General features: G+C 42.4%; 1 protein-coding gene across 1 annotated transcript in view; it reads right to left on the bottom strand.

Annotated features, from left to right (window-relative positions):
* The window catches only part of MCMDC2 (minichromosome maintenance domain containing 2), a 55,703-nt gene extending 36,144 nt beyond the window's left edge, over nucleotides 1–19,559 (bottom strand). Inside the window, exons 1-6 of the mRNA XM_040354354.1 lie at nucleotides 19,189–19,559; nucleotides 7,706–7,836; nucleotides 7,525–7,584; nucleotides 6,349–6,544; nucleotides 727–849; nucleotides 528–635 (exon numbers count right to left, since the gene is read on the bottom strand). Of these exons, the coding sequence (XP_040210288.1) occupies nucleotides 528–635; nucleotides 727–849; nucleotides 6,349–6,544; nucleotides 7,525–7,584; nucleotides 7,706–7,836; nucleotides 19,189–19,294 (724 nt within the window). The 5' untranslated portion in view covers nucleotides 19,295–19,559. The remainder of the gene's footprint in view (nucleotides 1–527; nucleotides 636–726; nucleotides 850–6,348; nucleotides 6,545–7,524; nucleotides 7,585–7,705; nucleotides 7,837–19,188) is intronic.
* Between the last annotated feature and the right edge of the window lie 2,405 nt (nucleotides 19,560–21,964).

Genomic DNA, 21,964 nt, shown 5'->3' with positions numbered 1-21,964 from the left:
AAGTGCAAGTAAACGCACATGTGTTGGCATGCTGCATTGCTGTGCGTTGTGTTTTAAAATGCACTTTTTCCTTACTTCCTGGAACCTGCAAAGGGTCTACATCATGGGTGCTCAACCTGTGGCCATCCAGATGTTGCGGAACTACAAGTCCCATGAGGCATTGCAAGTGGCTGACAGTTACAAGCATGACTCTCAAAGGCAGAGGCATGATGGGATTTGTAGTTCTGCAACAGCTGGAGGGCCACAGGTTGAGCACCCATGGTCTACATCATGGCAGAGGAGCCAAAGTTGTGTGGGTCTCCTGTTTTGCCTGTGCACTGATGTGCGTTGTGTTGTGCTAACAGGCATCACTTTTCCTTACACTAACATCAGTATGAATTGCTCCAATTCACATCTCTTATTTTTTACAGCTCCTTGCTTTGGCATGAGCTGAAATAATTGTCAACACATCTGGTGTGAAAAGACTCTTATGGTGATTACCATTTTTAATGGGAACATAAAGGGCAAATAAATACAAAAGACGTTACCTCTGACATATACAGCATATGATTGGAATCGGCTTTTTTCATACGATGCATAATGTCCCTGGAGAACATGTAATGACTTTGCATCTGTTAACTCAACCACCTGTTTATCTGAGTACACAATATAAAAGTTAACTTTATTTTTTTTTTTGTCAAATATTTAGGCTCATGTGAAATACAACTTCTAAACGACAGCACATACCACCAAGAACTCTATACTTCATGTCTTCCTTTAGTGGTGACGAACATAAATCGCACATAAAGTCTTGTCCTACAGTGGCTAATTCTGTAGCCCCAGGTATGTGGACTCGGATATACTGAAAATCTAATTGACATAATCATATAATTAGTAAAGTGCATTAAGTTGAACATTTATTTTTGTTATTTTTAAGCAAAGCACTTAAATGCTGCCTGCACATTCCTGCATCCAGTATCTTCACCTCCTTATTCCTATCCTGTCAAAAGTAAAGCATATTATCCAGTACTTAGGTGCAAGGCTGCAATTAAATATCATAGGGCCCCCTTCAGTTTACCTGACAGGGCCCCTTCCACCCCATGGTGTGGGAAGAGGAGGTAAGCAGAAGAAAGGTTTGGACTGACGCTTTGCTGTTCTCTTGCACTCTGCTGAAATGATGATGCATTAAGGACGCCTACAGTCAGCCTCTGCTGGGCCTGTGCCCCTCTGCTTATCCACTCAAGACCAGGCCAGATACAGGACTACTGCCAGTACCCCTCTACCAGCAGCCCTCTACCAGCAGCCTTGAGCACAGTGGCCTGCTATAATTACAGCACAGTGTACAGCAGTGGTTCTCAACCTGGGGGGTCGAATGACGATTTGCCAGGGGTCCCCAAATCCTGGGCTGTTCCTGAATCCCGCATCACTCACCCAGCCTTTTCGTGGTCACCCAGCAGGGCTGTCCCTGGAGCCTGTGGCTGCCCAGCTGGGCTGTTTCCAAAGCCCCCGGCCGCCCACTCAGCCACTTCACAGCCGACCATTCAGTTCACAGCATAGGTGGGGGGGCAGAGACTATAGGTCAGCTGACTGGTGAGGAATGTGAAGTGGGAGGGGTTGGAAGAGACCCTATCTCCTGATTTCGGCATAGTTGTCACTGCTACAAGACACCACAAAGTCAGAGACACAGTGAGTAACACAACTTGTGATTAGAGTTGCCATTAAAAGTCCCCACTACAGTTCTCAGATGGGCAGCTGACCTTGATCAAGAGCACCTAATTTGGCTGATCAGAACTCCCCCCAACACTGCCACTGATCCCACGCCCCACCAGCACTGCCACTCATCCCAACTCCCCCAACCAAGGAGTAAGATGAGGAATAAATATATAAATAAAAGGGACTCAGGGAGCGCTAAATATCCGGGGGTTAGGGGTGCTAATTACTTGTCTTTCCTTGGGTGCTGACAGCCCCCGCTACAATTTTTTTTTTTTACTGTTAGGGGTCCCCATAACTTGGGAAATTTTATCAAGGGGTCACTGCATTAGAAAGGTTGAGAATCACTGGTGTACAGGGAAATAATTATTTTAGTGGAGCGCATTGATATAATGGCATTACAGCACAGCACACAGAGAGAGGTATATTGCAACACAATACACTGATATAATAATAATACAGTAGAATGCACAGGTGCATATTATAGCACAGTGCACTATATTGGTACAGCACAGTGACATAATAGTAGTAATGGCACAGAGAGAGCTTTATTATAGTACAGTGCATTGACTTAATGATATTATAGCACTGTGCACAGGGGCATATTATAGCACAAGGCACTCATATGGTGGTATTACAGCATAGATCACAAGGGCGTATCATAGCACAGTACACATATATTCTGGTATTATAGCACATGAACAGAGGTATATATTAGCACAGTGCACAGAGGTATATATTAGCACAGTGTACACTGCACTGATATATTGCTTTTACAACAATATGTACAGAGAGTGGTATAGTACAGATCAGTACACTGATACAATGGTTTTACAGGACAACACACAGAGTTGTATTATAGAAGAGGTATATTATTGTGCAGTGCACTAATATCATTCTATACCGGTACAGTGCTCTGATGTAGGTATTTGATAATACAGTGGACTGATATTCTACAGCACAGGGTTAGGTAAATGAAGGTACAGTACCCAGCTAAAGGTAGATCACTATCGGTATCAGTGGGGTATGAGTGTGTATTATAGTTGGTGCCCTCTCATAACTGTCAGAACTCCCCTGCAGTTCTCCTCTCCATGTCACCCATCTGGAGCTTCCCATACAAGGGGGTGGAGAAACATACAAACACTGCTTAGCAGTAATTAAGCCGTTAAGAACACAGGAGAGGAACCCTTTTGTGTCCCTTTGGAGGGACATGTTTTATTAAAGCCACACCTACACTACTCTGTCAGTACTCTATTGTCCAGCCATCCACCGAAGGGTAGGGTTAGGTTCAGTGCTATATCCTAGTTTACTGTGGGAAATGTCAAAGCTGCCAGGCACCCTGCTAACCTGATGGGGCGCCTGGCCTTGTACAGGAGGGCTGCCTGTATCTCCCTATCAATGGCCGCCCGGTTTAGGTGTATAGTTGATCATGTTGTGAATCTTTACCTTTTTCCCACAATACACACTCTGCATACAGGAAGGTTCAGGTAACTCCGATCCTCCACCTCCAAGTTCCTCCAGACACTCTCAAGAGAAGTAAAAAGCAGGCTCCATAGTGCAGTAAATCAATGGTAATTTTAATAAAAATATAGTAACACTCACAGTTATAACGGCTGTGAACAGCATGCAGATAACTCCACAGTAATAATTACAGATGGTCAGCAGATCTCCGCTCTCGGCCGCGAGCGGAGATGACGTCACCAACGACACTCCTCCTTCACCTGACGCGTTGCGTAGCAGAACAACGCTACTTAATCATAGGTATGCCTATGATTAAGTAGCATTGTTCTGCTACCATCTGTAATTATTACTGTGGAGTTATCTGCATGCTGTTCACAGCCGTTATAACTGTGAGTGTTACTATATTTTTATTAAAATTACCATTGATTTACTGCACTATGGAGCCTGCTTTTTACTTCTCTTGAGAGTGTCTGGAGGAACTTGGAGGTGGAGGATCGGAGTTACCTGAACCTTCCTGTATGCAGAGTGTGTATTGCTGGGTTTCATCCCCTATCCAACAGGCTTGTATGATCGCAATTGAGGTGAGAGGCTAGCATTATCTATCCTATCTGCACAGTCACCCTGGAGGATCGTGTGGTAGATTGGAGCATTGGTTTCAACAACTTTTTCACCGCTGGGAAATCTTTGAAATTTATGCACTTTGAATATCTCTATATTCTTTTTCACTTTATTTAATTTTTTATTTATTTGCACGTTTGGAACACAACGTTTGAACATTTTTTGTATGAAATTTTGGAAGTCAACTTGAACACTATATCAACTGTATTATTTTTACATATTTATGACATTTTTCTATATATATATATTTATCTATATATTCTTCATGAAATCTATTTATTAACATTATTTATTCACTTTGCACTTTTTATCTTTGTGCACACTGGCTCATTTGCTACAATAATTGTTATACAAAGTACTTCCTATTTGGGATTTTGTATTCACGTCAACACTTGAGCACTTTATTTTGGTGGTATCACTGGAAGCCTTTGTCTACATTTTATTTGTTCATTCACTTCAATCAATGATTTCCATAGTATCATTGTAAATCCATTTTATCTATTATATCCACTACTCCTACCCTTCACACCTGAATTATGGTTGTTATGAAGGGTCTTCAAGGAAATTAGGAGTGGAACATATTTTGATTGAACACTACTGATCAATACGCATACGTTTTTATACGTTGTTATATATTTTATCTTATTGTAGTTTCCCTTTGGCAAGCGCCATTACACTCCCTGTTTTACAATAACAGAGCATTACAATTCTTACAGTGAGGAATCCCTTTCTATGCTGTTAAAGAGGAACTTCACTCTCTCAGTCATTATTACGGTAAAAGTGTTTAATTCTTATGTTTCTAGCATTAATAAATGGATAGAAAAGTATATTATATTTCCTTGCTTTAAAATGTATTTTTTTTTTATTTCTTCCAATGCTTCCTGCTTTCTGGCCTAGGCCAAAATGATGTAGTATATATCCCAGAAGTCTTCATTGTAATTTTTTTTTTCTTTCAGCAGGGTCTTTTTCAGCTAAGCACATGCTCCTGCCTGCATGGCTGAGCTAAGTGCAGATGGATTCCAGGAAATGAACGCTACATGAATCATCTGTCCTTACTCAAGATGGCCACAGCTAACAAGGCTAGGGTGTGATTTCTCATTAAAATAAAGCATGGAGACATGGATGGATGGGTGAGATTGCTTTGAATATTAAAAATGAATAATCAATGTAAGAAACAGCTGCATGGGCTCCAAATAAGGTTTATTGGAACATCCAAAATAACAGCAACAGACACCAGTAGTGGTCAAGGTAGATGTGTTTCACACAACAGAGATGTGCTTAATCATTACCATTATTGGTGCAGCCGTTTCTTACATTGACTATATACGACAGAGGCGAGACGGGGGTAGCACTGTGTTCCAGTGGGCGTAGTGGTTACACTTGTAGCTGTGAGTTTTCTTCACTTGGATTAAAAATTAAACAGCATTTTAAGTTTGTGGTGCCCAGATACTGTATATAATATACAGTACAGACCAAAAGTTTGGACACACCTTCTCATTTAAAGAGTTTTCTTTCATGACTATGAAAATTGTAGATTCACACTGAAGGCATCAAAACTATGAATTAACACATGTGGAATTATACATAACAAAAAAGTGTGAAACAACTGAAAATATATTTCATATTCTAGGTTCTTCCACCTTTTGCAGCAGACACATCTCTGGAACTGTTAAGAGGAGACTGTGTGAATCAGACCTTCATGGTAGAATATCTGCTAGGAAACCACTGCTAAAGAAAGGCAACAAGCAGAAGAGACTTGTTTGGGCTAAAGAACACAAGGAATGGACATTGGACCAGTGGAAATCTGTGCTTTGGTCTGATGAGTCCAAACTTAAGATCTTTGGTTCCAACCCCCGTGTCTTTGTGCGACACAGAAAAGGTGAACGGATGGACTCTACATGCCTCGTTCCCACCGTGAAGCATGGAGGAGGAGGTGTGATGGTGTGGGGGTGCTTTGCTGGTGACACTGTTGGGGATTTATTCAAAATTGAAGGCATACTGAACCAGCATGGCTACCACAGCATCTTGCAGCGGCATGCTATTCCATCCGGTTTGCGTTTAGTTGGACCATCATTTATTTTTCAACAGGACAATGACCCCAAACACACCTCCAGGCTGTGTAAGGGCTATTTGACCAAGAAGGAGCGTGATAGGGTGCTGCGCCAGGTGACTACCTCTTGAAGCTCATCAAGAGAATGCCAAGAGTGTGCAAAGCAGTAATCAAAGCAAAAGGTGGCTACTTTGAAGAACCTAGAATATGAAATATATTTTCAGTTGTTTCACACTTTTTTGTTAAGTATAATTCCACATGTGTTAATTCATAGTTGTGATGCCTTCAGTGTGAATCTACAATATATATATATATATATATATATATATATATAGCTTTAACAAAAGATCTCACTGAAACTTATCATGTTACTGGCAAAGTAGTAAGTGTGGAAAGATTAGTCAACTGGGATACTAATAGTACACAGATAAAGTAAGCAGAAAATTGTGCAATCATTGGACAACTGTGAAGAGGGGCTGAAAATTATATATTTTTTTGTGAATAAAATAGACTAATATGTGAATTTTTACCTTGAGAAAAAGGACACCTTGTTTCTGAGCAGAGAAATTGTGCTCCTTGAGTGTACTTTGTCACCGTTGATATTGCAGTTACTGTTCCTTCCATCATATAAAGTCTTTGAGACTTGTAGTCCAAGGGGAAGTTGCATAGGCTTAAGCGATAGCCAGGCAATTCAGGCAAGTGCGTTAGTTTCAGGACTACATTTATCTGCAGAGAGAGTACACAAGATTACCCTGTTCATTGTTACAAGCCCTGCAAAAATATACAAGAATCAAGTTTAAATTAAATCTGTGTTGTGTCCAAGTCAGAAAGAAACTCACTTTGAAACAGCTACAGATTACCAGCATGAGAAGACAGAAGAGAAATCCCCAATTGAAGCTTTTTCAGAAGCTGACCTTTCTGAGGGTGCTGATCTCCTGGTCCCCTGTTGTGCTCAGTGGTCCCTCACGCCAATCCATACATCACTGCTAGGTCCTGTAGTGTCAGTAGAAGGAACCACTGAGCACAGAGGGGGATACAAAGATCAACGCAATCATAAGTAACAATTTCTGAAGAAACAAACATGTTCACTTGTTTTCTTTACAGGAACGTTTATTGGCATATTGACAGGGTCACTTTAAAAATTAGCATGAATGAAACTTAATGAAAGCGTGTATGAGTGTTCACTAAATCTTTGTTGGTTGCTGTGCCTAACATACTGTGCATCCAGCAGTCTGTAGGTATTTTTAGGTCCCACAAATTGGGGGTTATTTACAAAAGGCAAATCCACTTTGCACTACAAGTGCAAAGTGCACTTGAAATTGCACTGAATATGCACTTGGAAGTGCAGTCGCTGTAGATCCGAGGGGGACATGCAAGGAAAATAAAAAAAACGCATTTTAACTTGCACATGATTGGATGATAAAATCAACAGAGCTTCCCCTCATTTCAGATCTACACCTCAGATTTACAGCGACTGCACTTCCAAATGCACTTTCAGTGCAATTTCAAGTGCACTTGTGGTGCAAAGTGGATTTGCCTTTCGTAAATAACCCCCATGGTCAGCTCATTAGCTTCCACAACATGGATTTGCTGTAGTGAGATTTGTTATACAGCAGCCACATTGGTTCAGTCAATTCCAATGAGTCCATGCTGAATATTTTCTGTTTTATCACCAGCCCTTTGGATTTTCAGAGCAGATTATCTACCTGTGCTTCAGTCTGGTACTGTTCAATCAAGGAAAGGATTCTTATTGCAGCATCGCATACCTAAATAAATAAATAAAATAAATAAATAAATCATATATATATATAAGGAAGTTTCAGAGTATAGTAGAGTGTAGATAATATTACATGATTCAATCATATTTAATAAACATTCAAGCCATACCGACTGGAAGATCTGTGAAGCTCTCAGTGGCTCATGTAGGATATAGTTTCCAAGTGTGGCATCGAGTTCAGTGACGTCCACGGGATTAATGGAAATTACAAATCGGTACACTGCATAACTGTGTGTGGAGTCTGTCAGGATACATGCAAATATAATTTAACAAGACGACATATTTAGAGTAAACAGTCACAAAGAGGGTGGAGAATGCACAATACTTTGGTAGCATGGTCATAAGAAAAGCTGTATGCAGTAACTGAAAGCAGCATTTCAAGCAACGGCTTACATGGATCTAAGTGTAATAAAACGCTAAAAGTAAACTACAAAAAATATTTATTCTATAATTTTTTCCTTTTTGCTAATGTAGAAGGATATATACTGTGCACCACAATAAACAGCTTCAGAAGAAGTATCCATCAAAAAACTGGCAATGGCAAGCGCCCATTGGTCATTGTGGGCACTTGCTTGTGCTGACCAATGAGACACATTTATTTATTCTAAGACACCTTCCCGGATGAAGAAGCCTAATGCCCTGTACCACACGATCAGTTTTTCCGACAGGAAAATGGCTGAAATTTGTCTTGCATACACACGGTCACACTAATCTTGTCTGAAATTCCGAACATCAAGAACGCGGTGACGTACAACACGTACGACGAGCCGCGATCAATGAAGTTCAATAGGCAGTTCAGCTCTTCTGCTTGATTCTGAGCATGCATGTTTTTTTTGCGCGTCGTAATTGCATACAGGAATTTGGTGGCATGGGGCCTGAATGGTCAGTCCGCCCCTGACTACAGGAGAGTCAGGACGCTCTCTACATTGCAGATAGAGAAAGGAGCCGTGTGTTAGTGGGTGTCCTGACTCTCCTGTAGTCCAAGGGAGGGGGCGAGCACGACACTCCACACCAGGGAGAAAGCCTTGCATTACTGTGTGAAGTCACAGACAGAAGAACAGGAAGTGAGGATTTCTCAGAAGAAATAAGGACATTTAAAAGCAAAATCAAAGGATGAGGTAAGTGAAGGAGGACTGCACTAAGGCAAAGGAAGCTATTTAGGGGAAAAATTGTACCTTTACAACCCCTTAAAATATGAAAATAACTTAAAAAAAGAACGTCACATTTTAGTATACCTTCTGCCCACTAGATGTCAGCAACTACTCACTTTACCATCTAAAATATGGCACTTGAACTAGTAAATGATTAAAAATAAAAGAAATGCAAATAACTTTGTTAATAATATGAATTATGTTTCGGAAAACAAAACATATATAAATGAATATTTCTGTTGCTAAGCTTTGCTTTCATATAATGTATTGTGCTTGTGGTGCACTGTCACCCATCCCTGTGGAAGCTGCACTGATTGAAGGCACCCTAAAAATGCAGCCAGCAGATTTTTTTCTTAACAACAGACTGTAATAAAATGCAAAGGTATAAATGTGGCTTTTTTTTACTAATATGCATAACATTTAAAAAAAAAATCAACACAAAGTTGGAAAAATAACAGAGCACCTCTGTTCATATACAGTAGCTCTGCAGAGCTGGATTAACCAATAAAGTGGTTGTAAACCTTTACATATACCCAGTAAAGTGACTGGTCTCAGGTGATACAAAGAGATGAAACAAATCCTCCTACACAAGTTGTACCTGTTTATCTACCGCCATCTCTCTTCTACTGTACAACAGTGCAGACTTTATACAGCTTGTCTGAGCTATTAGAAAGCAGATGGTGAGGAAGTCGCACACTGCAGGGTCCAGGGGTTGTGTGCTGGAGCTTCCTCCTCTGTTACCTTTTTATCTCTAGGAATCAGGAAGATCTGTCAGAAATGACTTTTGCAGATAGCAGAGGAACGAGGCAGCAGAGAGAAATCACACTCAGTGCTTTGAAATGAGACAAGTGCACACTATAGAAGGATATGCTTTGATCACATTTCATGTCCGAGATTTACAACCACTTCAAACTAAATGAGCACATGCCTAGGGCACCAGAGAAGTGGGCACAACAGTCTTTCACTTGGCTGTCATGCCATTAAAGGATAAGTGCACTTTTAAACTAAATGCATTTATTTTTTTTTGCCCCCTTTGCCCTGATCTAACCAATCCCACACTCCCTTTCCACAGATGTATATTTACCAAGGTCTGATGGCCGCAACATCCCTTATTAATTTAGATCCCACGCTGCACATCTTTCTCTCCTAGCCACGCAGGTACAAAATAACCCCATGGGGCTCTAAGGTATAAGTAAATAATTTGCCTACAGGGTTTTAAAAGCTAAATTCACCTTTGGAACATGTTATATATCATACCTATGGTGTAATGTAACTTGTTCCAGCCCCCCCCCCGCCTTCCCCTTGACAGCAGGTGGGGGTTCCTCTCCCAGCAGCTGCAGTCATATTCAAAATCCATGGGCTCTGCGCACACAGCCGCATCATTCACTCATTCATCTATGAATGAAGAAACTACAAGTCCTGTTTTCCACCACAGTAAACTGGAGAAGGTGTCTGCAGGAGCCTGGCATTGCACCCACGATCCACTGATCACAGGTACAATGGTTTGCAGACTCCTGCAGGAAAAAATCTAAGTTGCACTTTTTTTTTTTCCATTTCTTCAGTTTTCTCCTGGTTTCTATGCAAATGATGTCCTATAGCCCTGGAGTCTTCAGGAGGGGAGGAGGGGCTTTCTCAGCTAAGCACACCCTCCCTCCTGCCTGCATGCCTGAGGTAAGGGAAGATGGATTTCAGGAAGTAAATGCTACATGAATCATCTGCCCTTACTCAAGATGGCCACGGCAAAAAATGCTAGGGAGTGTTTTTCCAAGTGATTTCTCAGCAAAATAAAGCATGAAGATATGGATGGATGGGTGAGTTTGCTTTGAATACTAAAAATGTATTAAGTAGTGTTTTTGGTTTGTCGTATTCAGATCAGCTTTAAGCTCAGTAAAAAATTATTAACATCAACATAGGCCCGGATTCACAAAGCACTTACGCTGACGTATCTCGAGATACGCCGCGTAAGTGTAAATATGCGTCGTCGTATCTATGCGCCATGCTCACAAACCGAGATACTCCTAAAAATAGGCTTCATCCGATCGATGTAACTTGCCTACGCCGGCGTATCGTGGGCGCATATTTACGCTGGACGCAAGTGGCGCTCCCATTGATTTCCTATTCAAATATGGAACTGAGGGAGATACGTTGATTCACGAACGTACTTGCGCCCAGCGCATAATGTACGCGGTTTGCGTAAGTCTTACCTCCGGCGTAAAGTTATTCCCCATATAGGAGGCGCAACCCATGCAAAGGTATGGACCAGGGAACACAAGCCGTCGTATCTTATGTCGTTTACGTTGTACGTGAATAGGGATGAGCGTAGGTTACGTTCACGTCGTAGGCACTGATCCGTCGTATCTTAGGGAGTAGTTACGACGTGATTCTGAGCATGCGCAGTGGGATGCGTCCACGGGATTTATTTATGAAAGAAGAGGTTTCCCTCATCATTTCTAAATAAAAGGTAATAGTCTGTTGCTAGATTTTTATTAATGCCCATTTCTATTTAATATAGTTGTGGGGTCTGTGGGACTGACCTGGAAGCACTTACTATTAGCACTTACAGGGTCTTGGGGGACTATGCGTTAAAAAAAAAAAAAATTGCAGTGCGATTGTCTCAGCATGAGCACTAATATCATGGATAATTCCTGTAATGTTTGTAATCTGTGTAAATTTCAGGTGTAAATACTTACTTACTAGTAGTCATAGGGCAGTATTTTTCCAGATTCACTCTATCCTTATAAATTAAAAAAACATTTGAACTTGAAAGAAAATAGCCTAATAAAAGTCTCTTGGGATCAAATGTTAGGGAATGTTACATTCGCACTGTGAAAGGCAATATAGATATAGAAGCAATTTAGAAGTGGGCATTTCACACATTTTATTAACATTATAGCGATCATAATGTACTATTGTGTGCATGCTAAAACATTCGCACAGCTCCTCCTGAGCTGCTCAGTTTTTTTCTCGTTCAGTCTGCTGTGTAGTGTTAAGCCTCGTACACACGATCGGATTATCCGATGGGAATTGTGTGATGGTAGGCTGTTGCAGGAAAATCCGATCTTTTGTATGCTCCATCGGACAATTATTGTCGGATTTCCGCGGACAAATGTGGTATAGCATGCTTTAAAGTTGTGCGCCAACACATTATTTTTTGTAGTATAACCTATGCATATATTTTGCTATTAAAGGAGTTGTACGGGAAAATGTTTTTTCACCTTAATGCAATCTATGCATTAAGGTGAAAAACTTCAGTGTATACCGGCCCCCCTCGAGCCCCCATTTTTTTTTATTTACCTGACCCGTCGAATGTCCTGCGCGCGGTCCCGAGATCCTCTTCGCCGCTCAGCCTGGCCGCTGATTGGCTAGAGTGGATGGATTGAGAGCAGCGCAGCCATTGGCTGGCGCTGCTGTCAATCACATCCAGTGAGGGGCGTGGCCAAGTGATACAGCGAGCGCTATGGCCGCTCGCTGTATCACGGAAGCGTGCCCGCAATTACTCACCACCATGCGAGCTCTCTCGCATGACTGTGGTCAGTACTTGCAGGGAGGACCAGAGACAGCCGCCGAGGGACCCCAGAAGACGTGTATCGGGGCCACTCTGTGCAAATGAACTGCACAGTGGAGGTAAGTATAACATGTTTGTTATTTTAAATGAAAAAAAAAAAATTCCTTTTACTAACACTTTAAATAACATTTTGAATCATATGAAGTAGAGTCGCCCTTTACATCAGAGTCCACAGAGTTCCCCTTTTACATCTGAACTTGCAGAGTTCCCTTTCACTCTGACTCTGATGTAAGGGAGAACTTTGGGGACTCTAACATAAGGGATGCTCTGGGAACCCTGATTTAAGGGGGAACACTGAGAACTCTGATATACGGTGAGGGCTCTGATTGAAGGGGGAACACTGGGGCTTCTGGTGTAAAGGGGAACTCTGATGTAAGGGGTGCTCTGAGAACCCTGAATTACCTTAGTGTACTCAATCAGAGGCAGGAGAGAGAATGATTAATGATGATTGGTGAGCTCACTCACCCCTTGGCAGTCAGCATCTCTCATTCAGATGTATCTAAGGCTGCTGAACTTAAAATTTGCAGCCTGCACTTTCCTTTTCTAAGGAGTGTGGGCAGACCCAGAGGGGTAGGGGCGGGAGGAAGAGGTTTCAGATCGAGTCTTCTCTCCTCTCCTGTCTTTTTTTTTTTTTTTTTGCGGGAGGGGGGATTGTTAGTGCTGGTATTGGGCAGCATGAAGGAGAGTGTAACAGACACTCTCAGCTTAGACAACTACAGCCAGCAACCTTGCTGAAAAGCTATAGTCCAGTCTGAATTAATGTGTCCGGGTTTCAAGCAGTCTGAAACCTGGACACATGATTCCAAACCGGAACTGTCCGGGTGAATCCTGGACAGGTGCCAACCGTAAGCGCGACCCCCACTCCAGCCACTGATCGAGTTTCCACCATGACCTTTCAACACAATTCGATCAAATGATCAACTTCTGTCAAGTTGGGGAGATCGGCTTCTGTCGAGCTGGATTTAAATTCAGTCGGTCCCTGCCGAACCGGACAATTTTCACACAGTCTATGACCAACTTTACAGCATGTCTGAAAGTGAAACAATATTTAACAGATAACATAGGGACTAGAACTCAATGTGTTGGCTAAACATACTCCATAATATTCATATGCAATATTTAATATTTAATTTATTTTTATTTTTATAGTCATGTGTAATAATAAATTCAGAAACTATGTACAAAAGCTCTATACATTATCTTAAAATGACAGGAAGCTCAGAAACAACATGGGAACCATGACTAAAAGTTGGAGTATATAGGGCTTTATATTTATTGTTTTATTGTGTTCTAGAGGAATTAAATGGTGGAACTGAGTTATGAAAATTCCAGATCCCTCAGCCTCATCTCTCAGTGCAGAGAACCTCTCAATGGGATGCTAAAATATCGTATAGCATTGTGGGATGACGTGGGGAAATGCCTTAGTGCTGACAGATGGAAATTTGCATTTTAGTATGTGAGTCCATGCATAAAAAAACTGTATACATTCCATTCCTAAGGGTTAAAAAATAAAAATTGAATTCTTTACCAACTTGTTAACCCAACAGGTCAGACTTGTTTAGCTGGGTTTTCTCATGATTACTTTCGATATACTGTACATTGTGCTTTTTATAAGAAACATTTGGATTTGTCATGAGAAACATTCCTCTGCATTTTTTTTCGCACCTATATTACTTAACAAAGTCCAATAGGTAGATTCAGGTAGGAAGGCTTTAACTTGCGGCGGCGTAGCTTAGCCTGTTTATGCTACGCTGCCGTAAATTAGCTAGGCAAGTACATGATTCTCAATGTACTTGCCTGCTAATATACAGCGGCGTAGCATAAAGCGGGGCGGGCGTAAGGGCGGCGGATGTAAATGTCTTGGAGGGGGGCGTGTTGTATGGTAAGGAGGCTTGACCTCACGTTTTTGAAGTTTTTTTGGTACTGCGCATGCACCGGGCACCTACATTTCCCAGTGTGCAGTGCGGCTAAGTACGCCGTACGGGCCTATTGATTTCGTCGTGGATGTAAACGACGTAAATCCCAAATCGCGGACAACTTACGCAAACAACGTAAAAAATTTGAATCTCGCGGCGGGAACGGCGGCCATACTTTAACATTGTTATTCCACCTAATAGGTGGAATAACTTTAGGCCAACTAAGGCCTTACGGAAACGGCGTAAATCGACTGCGGCGGCCGAGCGTACATTCGTGAATCGGCGTAACAACTCATTTACATAATCTACGCCGACCGCAATGGAAGCGCCATCCAAAATATTGCAATCTAAGATAGGACGGCGCAAGCCGTCGTATCTTAGATATGTTTAAGCGTATCTCTGTTTGAGCATACGCTTAAACATACATCGGCGTAGATTCTGAGTTAGGCCGGCTTATCTACTGATAAGCCGGCCTAACTCTTCCTGAATCTACCTACAAATGTCTACCATACACCTGCTGTAAATTTCCGACATTTTTAGCCCTAATCCATCCAGTCATCCTCCTTAGGCCCCTTTCACATGGACGCCTCCATTACATGGAGTTTGCTTACTCAGTGGGGGATCGCTGCGCTGATATCCGCTGAGCTATGGAGAAATCGTATGAAAACGGACCGCCTGTCCATTTTCATCCAATCATATCTGATCCGCCATATGGATGGAAAATAGGACCACCATCCATCTGGATTTTGTGGACAGATCGGATCAGATTACAGCGGGTGTCAGCGGACACGTCACCACTGACATCCACCGATCCATAGGAGTGTCCGCTTGAAAAACTTCATTCTCTGCGCCCAGAGCACACCGAATGTTGAAGCCTATTAGGGACTCTGGCTCTAATTGGTGCTACAAAAAAACACCCACTCCGTATTGGAATCTATAGGGGGGGGGGGGTTAGTATGGTGTTTTCGACAGCCGATTTCACTTTTCCATCACACTAAAGCTGGATGTGCAGACTATAAAATGTTTGCCGGATGTGAACTCAATGTCCGATTTTCGTTTCATTAGTACAGTTTTCGTATGAAAAAAATCGCAAGAGCAAGACTACACATGCTCAGAATCAAAAGAATACATACAAATCTATTTAACACATTACGTCACTTCTGGCGTTGTATTCTGTTGTACGAAAATGTTCGTATTGCTAGTAACCGCTTCACTTTTGATAAGAGACTAGCATGCCACAAAAAACAGACGTTCGGTCGTCCTATAATCTAAGCATGTGTACGAGGTTTTACTCTCCACCTGCACACACTTACTTGCCCCAGCTGAATAACTGTTAGTTGACCTGACAGGCTCTCAGTTAAATCTAGCAATAGCCCTTTACGGGCAGGGACTCGTAGCCCCTTGTAGCGTAGGAAAAAATACAGTGAAACAGCTTGCACTTCTCCTCTGTGGCTACTGGTCCCAGCATCCTGTCTTCAAGCACTGCCAACCCACCTGGCTGCAGCTACCCCTTTCCTCCAGGCTAACACTCCACACCAGTGCTCCAGACTGGCTGACTCTCAGGAAATCTCCCAGGGAAGGATAGAAGGATAGAAGACTGCTGTCTTCAGGGAGACTGGCTACAAGTGGCAGTCTCCCCCTTATTAGTCCCTAGTAGTGCTGATCTACTCATGCTGTCCCCTTTTGCTCCCGTGCCTCCAGAAGGGCTTCCTCCTGTGTGTTTTGACAGGATCTTTCCAGCATCAGAGCCCTGGCCCAAGGAAGGACACCCCCTAGACTAGGGGGCACCCCTGAGGGCCACCAGCCTCATCAGCACTGTATCTCCATCTTTCACCCGACTGTCATTGCTGCCATGTCCCATGTCTATTTATGAGGTAAACACTGCCCCCTGCCAGCCCACTACTGGAGATTGCCTGAGGCCTCATACATGTTCAAGACAGCCCCCCTAACCTCCACCCACTAGCTCCAGAACATTCTCCAACATCCCAGAAACAGGGGGAGGCACCAGAGGAGCGGTAAGGATGAGTCATCCAGCCCTGACTCACTGAACCCTGACCCAGATTCATAGCTCAGGCCTAGCCCTGAGCTAAACAAAAATTGACCTACTCTAATGCTGCGTACACACGCTCGGAATTTCCGACAACAAATTTTCGATGGAAGCTTGTTGTCAGAAATTTCGACCGTTTGTAGGCTCCATCGGACATTTACTGTCGAAATTTCCGACAACAAAAATTTGAGAGCTGGTTCTCAAATTGTCCGACAACAAAATCCGTTCTCGTAAATTCCGATCGCGTGTAGACAATTCCGACGCACAAAATTCCACGCATGCTCTGAATCAAGTACGAGACGGAATCGCTCCGTCTGGTAAAACTATCGTTAGTAATGGAGATAGCACAATCGTCATGCTCTAACGGACTGAAAAGCACACGGCAAATTGTCAAATCGTCTCTCACCAAACATCTACTAACACGACTGGTATTGAACTTCCCTTTAATAGTCTCGTTGTATGTGTTGCACGTGACCACGTTCTTGGCAATCGGAATGTCAGACAACATTTGTGCGACCGTGTGTATGCAAGACAAGTTTAAGCCAACATCTTTCGGAAAAAAATCCACGGTTATGTTGTCGGAATGTCCGATCGTCTGTACACGGCATAACACTACGTCTAGCACACATTAGAGGGTGCTATACTTCTATTATATCCTGCGTGTTTGGTGCACTTTCTGAAAGTGCACCAAAACTCCTGAATGCCTCATAGTTCCTTGTGCCCGTGACTGGTTACCAAATCACTTCAGTGGCCCTTGTGTGGTGGATGATTCTAAAATCCCTATTTTCAAATTAGGCTAATTCTTTTTATTATTAGAATCACTGAAATGTTTCTCTTTCCTATATTCCTTATACTGTTTATTTGTTTGTATACGCATTATGCATATGTATGTATGGGAATGATCAATACTGCTTATTTTCCTTGAGGATTTTATATCAGATATTGTTTTAAAGTTATGAACTCAGCATTAAAAATATGAAGGACAAAAAGACTGAAGAGTGGGAGCAGATGCTGTCATTCTGCATTTTCCCCTAATGTTACAAATGTGTCCTCCGGCCCTTCCCCCCTACTGCATTCCTAGATGGCTTCATTCCAAAACCCCCTTCTCGTTCCTTGTTCTGTATGGACTCAGTTGTAAGAGGAAAACCACCCCTTCCCCCCCTGTGTGATGCTTGGAAGAAAACGTGCAGAGCTGAATGAACTTTTTACACTGGATGTGTGTGCAGCCTTCCCAGGAATGGACTTATGGGAGGAAACCATCCCTATATGAACTGACCTATGAGGGTGCCATGTGCTACAGACGTCACAGGGAGGGGGGAGGGTAGAATGGGTGTGTGGGTGTATGTGAACCAATCAAATGCATGTATTTGTGATTCTGTGGTTTTAATAAAAGAGCCAGCAGGCTCTAGTGACTTCCTCTGTTGCTGGGAAGCTGAAAGGTGAGGATGTGAAATCTCTCTCTGGTTTGCATGCTCTCACCTTATAATTTGAATCAAACGGCAGGATGGGTTTCACCCTGAGAAATTGTGTCAGGAAATTAATTAATCCACAACACTTGCTCTTCAAAAGGTAGGGCACCCCTGGTCTAGGGAGAGGGTAGTACTAAGCTGGCCATTCATAGGTCAGTTTTTTTGTTAAATCAGTGGGTTAAGCAGAAAAAAACTGATCTGATTGTCCCACCTACACATTCAATGTGCATTGGGGAATCCTCACCACTGGTCCATTGTAGTATGACAGCAGGGAGACTCCTCCGCCATCAGAATACACTGATCAGTGCTGCAGCCTATTACCTGCAGTGTTGATCAGAAGTTGAGGAGCGAGGGCCACTTAAAGGGTCACTAAAGGAAATTTTGTATGATGGTTATAAGGAAAAAGACAACCAGGAAGTGTGGCGATCAGAGCAGAATTGCAGCCACTTCAAAACAAAAACAAACAATAAGGACATGCAACCAGTACTGCAGTAAGGTAAAGGAAGCTATTTAGCTAAAAAAAAAATTTCCTTTAGTGATCCTTTAAGTAACTTTTATCATCCCACCAGCTGCTACCCTCTTTAACTTGTGCACACGCTGTTCCATCTTTAGAGAGCAAAGCTTATGTGAATGAGCCCTTAATGACATTGTTACAGAATTTCTAAGTCTTCAAACATACACAAGATTATTTGTATATACATGACCCACACTGGATACCAGCCCTGAGTACAGCAGTATAAAGAAATCTTCTAATTGAGGGCATTTGTTCTGGAGATAACGGTTTAAAGCGGTAGCTTTTTGTTTTAAACATGTGTTTTTAAGGTGCTAGTATGCATCGCATACTAGCACATTATGTGAAACTCACCTTTAAAGGAAGCTCTCCAGTGGCGTGCTGTCATCGCTAACAGGGCTTCCATCTTCACCTAGTCTTTCTTGCGGGTTTGTGGGCTCCGATCCTTTGATTGGACAAGCCGCGATGACATCATGAGAGCTGCTGTTCAGAGCACGGGTATGCGGTTACTTCAGAACGCATGCGCCGGTGATGTCACTGCCAGCTTCACAAGTAAAACTGTATCTCCTAAACTGTGTACGTTTAGGAGATTTTTACTGTTCCTATAGGTAAAAATCATCCATAGGTGTTTACTCCCACTTTATGAAAAATGTTATTCACTTTGGAGAAATTTCCTCTCACTTCTTGTTGTGTCTACAGAACAGGAAGTGAAGGGAATTCAATGCACTGGTACACAGTTGACAAGAAAAGGGGTAGTAACCCTTCTACTATACAAAATTAAAAAAAATAAGTTTTGACTTTAGATATACATTACTGACACTGGAAAACCAAGTCTGTGTGCATGCAGGAGATGAAAACAGAACAGAAAGCTGCTTTCAGAATAAACAGTCTCTCTAAAATGGGTGTGGTGAACTTCTATTAGTACCGTATTTACCTTTATATCTCTTGCAGTCCTCTATAAATTTCTCCAGCCCACCACTCCTGTCCATATAGATGAGAGCAGCTTGTCTCATGACATTTACATTTGGGGTCTGGCTCATATTTGCCGGCCTGCCTCCTCTCCTCACAGCCTGTCTGTCACACAGCTGTTCTCCTCACACACAAAATTTGGCGGGAAAATGTGTAACTGGAAACAAGTCAAGCAGCCAGTCTTTACCTCAGGCTCTATGACTCTGTGGTCCCGGCTTAAAAGAAAAAGAAGGTCATTTATTATCTCTTGGCAGTCACAAAAAAAGCAATAAATCTATACACTACAGTCTTCATAAAATACCAGTATATAGCAGCGAAAAAAGGGAAAAAATTTAATGTGGGATATGAAAGAGGTGCTATGTATGACTGCTCTAGTAGATGGTGTCCTGTTATGAGGGTGTCTGTAGGCATGAGGGCAATTTTAGGGCCCATTCACAACACTGCATGGTGCACTGTGGTGCTCTTCATTGTGACACTTTTAAATTGTTGGGATGAATTTCAGCCAATTTATTTTGAATAGGCTGTTTAATGTTGTGCATGGACACGTACTCATTGCAGCGCACAACTTTGCAGCTTTATGGGACTTTAAGCAGAACTCCATGCACATTTTTTTTTGATCCCATACAGTGGGGCTGTGCCCGCACTGCATTGATTAACTGCACGTTTTTATCTGGGGGTTCTAAAGCAGAGATATCCTCCCAGCGCATAACCAGTCCCTTTGGCCCCTGCCCCCAAGCGATCTTGTGCGGTGGAACGTTCCTGACGTCAACCTGTCCATAGACCGGTGCTGGATATGGGGAGCGCTTTTTTCCAAAGATCAATGGATGGGGTGAGTCTTATAGGCTCTGTGTTCGCCCCTACAAAAAAGCAGCAGTTAACCCATGCTGTGGGGGCAAAGCCCCACTGCATGGGACAAAAAAAGTTTGGGCTGGAGTTGGGCTTTAAGTCCAGCACCTATTGTACAGGTATCACAACCTGTGAACAGAGAGCAGGGGTGAGCCGAGTCGGGCTGTGTGTGTCATGGACACACACAGCCCGGCCCGGGATTGAGCCCACATGAGTGCCTCCATAGCAGCAGCTTACATAGTAGGCGAGGTTGAAAAAATATACAAGTCCAACCTATGTGTTTGATTATATGTCAGTATTACCTTGTATATCCCTGTTTGTTGTGGTCGTTCTGGTGCTTATCTAATAGTTTCTTGAAACCATTGATGCCCCCCACTGAGACCACCACCTGTGGAAGGGAATTCCACATCATTGCCGCTCTTACAGTAAAGAACCCTCTACATATTTGAGTTTAAACCTATTTTCTTCTCATTTTAATGAGTGGTCACGTGTCCATGAAAAAGTTTTATCCCTATTTAGTGGTCACCAGTATGGTACTGTATTTGTAATTTGTTATCCCTATGGGGGGCACTTGGAAGGAGGGAGAAGGCAGGAGCGCCATTGGAGGACCCCAGAAAAGGGGGATGGGGACTACTCTGTGCGCAGAGCAGGTAAGTATGACTTGTTTATTATTTTAAAAAAATACCTTTACAATCACTTTACTCTCCCACCACGCTTTGGGCTCGGTCATACACGTGTCAATTTTTAGTGTTTATGTGGCATTTATTAAGCCTCATAACTGCCTCTCAATGCCTGCCATTAATATTACAAAGGGCACCTCACAGTTCTGTACACACAGGAGCAGTAGCGTTGTGTCCTGTTAAAAAATTAAACATCATGTCGCTTTTAATGAGGCATTGATGCTTGTCAGCTGTCTCTATTGATTTCAATGGTAATGCTCTGTAACTAATAATGAAAACTCTGCGTCACAGGCAAACTAAATGCACAAAAAAACAACATAAAAAGGAAACACAGATGAATGTGATTATGGCTGATGCAGTCTTCAAAATGTGTCCTCTTGAGGATGTGCATTGGCGCAAACGGCATTGGTTGGAGCTATGAACACCGCCACACCAATTCTTAGAGTGGCGGCGAATGATGTAAGTCTATAGTGGCATTGTTTGCACTTTGGCCCATTTAAGTGGGATGTTTTTGCTATGTTAGATTTTACTACACTATGATGGCTATTTTATTCATGTTGCCTTATGGTGGTTTATGAGTGCAGAGCGCCCAGTGAAGGATAAAGGTAAAGAGGTGACCATATTTGCTGTAACTGAGATTGATACCTCACATCCCCTGGCAGCATGACACAGACACAGTTTCATCATGGTGGTGGAAACATTATTGATTTACATATCTGGACTGTCCTGTTCATTGGGACTTTTTACTTTAAGTTTTTATAAGGGCCAATTTTATATCAACCTTTATTGCCAGCTGCTCACCTTTATGTTTTAGCATTTACTTTGATATTCTTTTATTTAGGGATGTACCGATACCAATTTTTTCAGAGTGAGTACAAGTAACCACACTTTTCCTCAGGTACTCGCCGACACCAATTACTGAAACCAATTTATCCTTTGTGCAGTGCGATCTGAGCAAGAATCTCATGTGATTTGAACAGGAATGTGGTGAGATTCCTGTCCGAAACACAAGCCATTTCCCGCAGCGTTCCTGTGTGAACGCAGGCTGAAGTCATTATGACAAGCCTGGGTTCACACAGTAGCGGTGCGGGAAACCGTATGCTATTCAGACAAGAATCGCACTGCATTGCTCATCAAATCACATGCAATTCTTTGCAGTGTGATTTGAGCTCATTCATTTTGCATGGGCTCAAAGCACACTGCATGAAAAAGGTA

Source organism: Rana temporaria, chromosome 5 (genome assembly GCF_905171775.1).
Source record: "Rana temporaria chromosome 5, aRanTem1.1, whole genome shotgun sequence".
In the NCBI taxonomy this organism is placed as follows: Eukaryota; Metazoa; Chordata; class Amphibia; order Anura; family Ranidae; genus Rana; species Rana temporaria.
This window is presented reverse-complemented; position numbering and strand designations above follow the sequence as displayed.